The sequence below is a fragment of the Marmota marmota genome, unplaced genomic scaffold, assembly GCF_001458135.2.
Source record: "Marmota marmota marmota unplaced genomic scaffold, marMar, whole genome shotgun sequence".
In the NCBI taxonomy this organism is placed as follows: domain Eukaryota; kingdom Metazoa; phylum Chordata; class Mammalia; order Rodentia; family Sciuridae; genus Marmota; species Marmota marmota.
Genome location: NW_025999853.1, coordinates 27,696,914 through 27,702,913, shown reverse-complemented (window position 1 = coordinate 27,702,913; position 6,000 = coordinate 27,696,914). Strand labels below are relative to the sequence as shown.

General features: G+C 33.4%; 1 protein-coding gene across 1 annotated transcript in view; it reads right to left on the bottom strand.

Moving 5' to 3' along the window:
• Ppfia2 (PTPRF interacting protein alpha 2) overlaps positions 1–6,000 on the bottom strand; it is a 430,243-nt gene that overhangs the window by 76,893 nt on the left and 347,350 nt on the right. The window contains exons 15-16 of the mRNA XM_048808220.1: positions 5,363–5,498; positions 3,229–3,450 (exon numbers count right to left, since the gene is read on the bottom strand). Coding sequence (XP_048664177.1) covers positions 3,229–3,450; positions 5,363–5,498 — 358 coding nt within the window. The remainder of the gene's footprint in view (positions 1–3,228; positions 3,451–5,362; positions 5,499–6,000) is intronic.

Genomic DNA, 6,000 nt, shown 5'->3' with positions numbered 1-6,000 from the left:
GATATATATATATATATATATATATATATATATATATATATATATATATAAATCAATACATATACTTTTTTGGTGAAGATAAATATCACAAGGTTATATACTCAATTTCAAACCTATTCAGTAGATTTAACTATTAGCTAAGCAGCATCAGAGTATATTTCATGTAGCATCAGAGTGTTTTCAGTTCCTGTTCTACATCATTTTTTCTGTTTATAATTTTCAAATATTTTGGGAGCACTTTTCATATATCAAGCACAGTGCTAAGACATAGAAATAAGAGTGAGCAAAACTAGACATAGTTTTTGCTCTTAGACAAATTACAATCTAGTGAATGTAAAAGATGTGCTTGATAATAAAACCTTTCCTGGTGGTGGTGGAGATATTCATGGTGAGAAAGGATAAAAATGGAAGAAGTATCAGGGCAAAAGGATGTGGATCAGGGAGAATGTTCCAGAAGAAAGAAACAGCCACACCCAAAGAATGCCCATGGGACATTCAAGGAATCAGAAGTCATATCTAATGGGACAGAGGCAGGACAGGTGAGTGATAAGAAAATGGTGGGACAGGTAAGACACTATAGACAATATTAAGGATGTTGGTCTTCATATTCAGAAAAATTGAAGAGTTTGAAAAAGAGGACATAAACACATTTAGTTTTTAAAAAGTCTGTTATGACTGCAGTGCTGGGATAAATTAGTTCTGGAACTCAAATATTACAAAGAAACCAGATATAAATTATTGCCCTGTAGGTGAGGAGCAATTGTAGCATGCTGTAGGGTGACATTGGAAGAGGTGATGTGACAGGGAGGCCAATAGACTTAATCAGAACCAAAAAGAACAGTAGAGAGCATGTTCAAATTAGGAAACACCTGCTCATCAACTGAAAAAAACAAGAATAGTTTCATATATTCAAAAGAAAACAAATATACCTGCCACATTTGGGTTTTTACTGGTGTTAGTCAAGGTACTTAGAGTAAAAGAACTGGCCATCATAGAAATAAACATTATGTTAAATGAACATTAAAATTATTATAGTGCTACTATTTTTTCAGTATTTGAAATGTTGACTTGTACAATTTCAATTATATAATGGAAGTCATCAATTATCAAGATGCTGTGTGATCAAAGTATTTTTTTTTCTTATATACTATGAAATAAATCACTTTTAGAACATATCACCCACATGTTTCATTGGTTCTGGAATAAAAATATAATAAAGAGATATAATATTATAGCCTAATATTATTATGGTATAATATTAAATTAAGTCTGATGGCTATTTTAAGACCTTTTTGTTCAAAGAATGCAAATTAATTTTATCCTTATTTACTTACTTAGGAAATTTGTACCACGTACTTCCCAAAAATTGGAGGGGATTTTTATTGATCAATGTGATTCCTTCTTTTAAGGGAATCAATGAGCTGTGAACAAGTCTGAAAAGATGCATTTTTTTTTTTACCATGATTTACCATGAACTTCAATATTAATGTGTGAAACTTTTATTTTTACAGATATAAGGAATATTCCTTAATGTCCAGAAGGTCTATGGAAGAATTGGGTCTCATTTTAAAATGTGAGAGTAACCACATTGAAAAGCAAGTTTAGGCATGACTAAATCCAATTATAATCTATACAAGCATTAAAATTAACAATAAAATTTTCATGTAGTATATTACTAAATGGATTTGATTTTTGTTATTAATAAGTTATTATTGAAAAGCATTTACTTTTTTTTTAAACTTTCTATAGTTATGGAAGAGAAAAACACACTATCCTACCTTCATTCAGCACACGTTCTGACATGGGTTAAAATTATGTCCCACCTACACTCATTCACACCTGGCCCTAAATCCAGATGTGACCAACTGTATGTGGACATGGAACAATCAGAAGGGCATTAGAGTTAAAAGAGTTCATAAGTGTGAAAACTTGATCTGGTAAAGTTAATGGTTTTCTTTTTCTGTTTCTCCCTCTCTGTTTCCCCCTCATCTGCCTCTCCTGGAAGCTGAAAAAGAGCCTTCCCCAAAATCTGAACTCTGTCTGAACCTTGATGTTGGACTTTCTGGTCTCCAAAACTATCAGAAAATAACTGTTTATTGAAACCATTCAACCTGTGGTGTTTTGTTATGGTAGCCCACGCGGACTAAGTCATCTTCATTGGTGGTGGATTTTTTAAAAATGGTGTTTTAAAAGGTAATTAACATTAATAAACTTTTAAAAAATGTCATCCCTAATATAATGGATTAATATTGATAAATATCAATTAATTTCATTCCAACACCAAATATTTTTAAGGGAGCTGTATATTTAGTGTCTGCTGCAGTATGAAATGACCTTGTTTACCTTATTATTACAAATATTGTCCACTTTAATGGTATATTTTAATTTAAAAAGTACTTTAAAATTCACTGGAGAAATTTTACTTTTAACCTATTCTATTATATTGCCTATCTTAATAGTCTGATATGAGTCACGCATACTCCTTACAAGGGTTGTCCTAATGTTACACAGAGATTCACAAAATGCTCAGGGAATGTTGAGAAAATGAACATTTGGATCAGTGGATGCCCAGGTGATGTTGTAAGGGGATAAATAAATGAGGATGGTGGGAACATGAGATTAAGAAAGTAATTCAATAAAATGAGTCCACTGTACTCATGCTTTCTTTGCCAAAAAGCAATCTGCCTGCAGCCCTGCCTGGCCTGGGGGATGCAGGAAATGTCACCCTTCTCAAGGAACTGAGGTGGGACAGAAGGCCTGGCAGTCAGTATAGGTAATGAATGATGGGGGTTGCAAAGATGAGTGCTGGTTATCAAAAAAAAAAAAAAAAAGACAAGGGTAGCTAACACCTCTGAGGATCTCACTTCCCAACACAAGCTATTACCTCTTGTGCTGCTTCTTCTTGCCCTCTGGCACATACATGGAGAAGAAAGAGAAGGTGTCGGGATTCCAGGGTCAATAAAAGAGCAATACATACCTACTCCCCTGGACAACCAGCTTTGGGCCCCACTTCTCTTCAGAGAAGTCTGTCCCTGTCCTTTTCTTAAATAAAAAATTGCTTTCCACTCTTGCCTTTGCATTTCTCTGTGTTTAATCTTCAGCACCGGGGGAACAAGGATTGATTCTGATTTCCAAGACCAGTATCAATGTCTCTGATTTGAGATCCATTTCTGTAGTATTAAGGTCTTCTATCCTCATGAAACAAATGGTCAGTACTAATTGAACTCACCTGATTTCTTTGTTAATTGCATCCAATTGTTCCTGAAGCATCATAGCTAGAGTCTGGGCGTCAGAATGACCACTTGGAGAGAGAAGATCCATTGAGCTAAAAATTGTTTCTCTGTCATCATCATCAATATCAGACATTTCAGTGTCACTTTCAAATGGGTGGCTGCTTAGTACTCCTATTTGTTGCGTTCTGTTCCATTCATGATCCCCAAGTGATTTCACCTAAATGGTACACAAACAATGGAGAATATTTATCAGTTGGCTCATTTTTAAAGTACTAATATGAAAAATACCAACAAATGCATGCCAGCTTTTAGAGCTGACCTGGGAAAAACATGACCAACTATTCACCTTTCAATTTATTGGTTCTATAAAATAGAACTAACTTCTTAAAAAAATATTCTAGGGCCTATCCCTTATGAACTTAATCTTGTCTTCCTTTGTTTATGTATTTATTTTGACATTTGAAATAATGACAGGTATTAATTTTCAGCATAAATATCAACATTTTCATAGGAATAGAGATGGTGAACTTCCATGTTATCGATAATCCAGTCACCTAACCCTAACCTTTCATAGTAACAATTACTGTAAAGTATATTCATTTCCAACACTTTGCCTATTTCTAAATACAGCAATCACTATTTTCTTGTACTCAAGAGTTAGCATTTCTGATACTCATTGCTCTGAGGCCACTGATATTGTATAACAAATTACATAAGAATTCTCTCTTTGGAACTCACATAGGTGCTAACAAAACATTAATAGAATATTGCATAAGGGCTAATTTCATCTCCACTACTCTGGTCACTTGAACACCTTGATTTTTTAAACCTAAGGCATGCTATTTTATATGGCTTATATTTTTTGTAAATTAATATAATGAAGCCTGCCCTTGAAAGAGAGTTTTGAGTAACCAATAGGCAGATGGTTTTCAAAGTGTGATCTGAAGGTATGAGGGGGTTGGACATAAGGGATAGGCCCTAGAGTATTTTGTTTTAAGAAGTTAGTTTTTATTGTTGTGATCATGCAACAGGAGCTTTATGGAGGACCACATGATATTTCTTAGAGTATTAAGAATTGAGGACCTGAATTAACATTTACTTTACAGATTGTTTTAGTTTCAAAGAGTACGAATTGTCACATACTAGTGAGAAAAGAACTGATATGAACTTAATTTTGTCTTTATTTGTTTATGTATTTATTCATACATTCAATAGATATTGGATACCTACTGTGATGAATGAATTTGTACATGGCATATTGGTGGCAGTTAAAACCCAAAAGGTATTAAGGAACTGTGTACAAATAAGGAAAAATGAATAGTATTTTGAATACATGAAAGTGGGGGAATAAACACAACTTCAGATACTAAGGAACAGTATTATCTTCTATAAAGCTCAACTTTATTACTTACACAAAAAGCATAGCTTAAAATTTTTAAGTTATTGGGGCTGTGGTTGTTGCTCAATGGTAGAGCATTTGCCTAGCATAGGTGAGTCACTGGGTTTGATCCTCAGCACCACATAAAAATAAATAGATAAAATAAAGGTATTGTGTTCACCTACAACTGAAAAAAAAGTTTAAATTAAGTTATTGACAGAATAAAAGGCCCATAGGGCAGTTTTTCATTAACACTTTGGGTGGTTTTTGTACATTTTCCTCCAACCATTTTTAATATAGTAATTTTCATTAAAATATTTGATTAATTTGAATTAACAATATGAACACTACTGCTTACTTGTTTAAAACTTAAGTTCTTTTGTTTGGGAGTATAGTGTAAAGATATATAGTGCATGGTTTTTGAAACTGGGTAAGTATAGGCTCAAGCTTTAACACTAGTAATACTTGTGTGAAGTTGAACAGTTAATCTTTCGGAGCTTCCACATTTTTATGTCTGAAATTGTATAAAGTATTACTCACTTCCTAATGTCCTACAGGTAAGAACATGAGACATGCTTAGCTCAATTCCTGATACCTAGTAGAGGCTTTATGTTAGTTATAAATTTAAAAGTATGTCATACTTTGTGCTTGAAATGAATAAAATTAGATTCAATTGTTTTAGTGTTAATATCCAAAATGGAATCATGTTTTTAAATTAAAATGATCAAAGATTTGAAGTACGGTCATTAACCTTTGGCTCATCTCTTCTCACACCCACGCGGCCTCTCCTTGCTCTTCTTATTACTTTAGTTGTTCTGTAATCAGACTGGCTGTCCACTAGGGATCCTACTGAATACCGCAACTCAGCTGAGGCGTCTAGATGAGTTCTGGAGAAATGGAAAAAAAATATGCCATGTATCCAATCTTAAAAATTAAACATACCAGCAAATAACTGTGGCTTAATTGGCAATAAAGCATTAAACCCTGAAGGATATAAACCTCAGAAGAAACTGGTGAACTGTCATGCTTATGAGGCCCCTTTAGAGGTTTATATTAGAAGTTCCAGTCTCAGGACCATCCCTGAAGGTCAAGGCCATTTTTCTTCTTTTAGAATATATTTTCAACTTGTTGTTTATTATCATTTTCAAATGTGATAGTACAATGAAACATGTTAACATTCATAATCAAGATCCATTGCATTAAATTCTATGTAGTTTCTGCTCTTTAGTGGATATCTCAGTATTTCTCATTCATTACCATACTTGTTTTAAATGTTTCTCAGCAACTTATCTCAAAACTTTTGGGGCCCCTGAACCTTCCCAATTTTAAGAATTTCAGAGACATTCACTCATACATTCTCTATTTTTCAATTTAGAGAAACAATGAAAT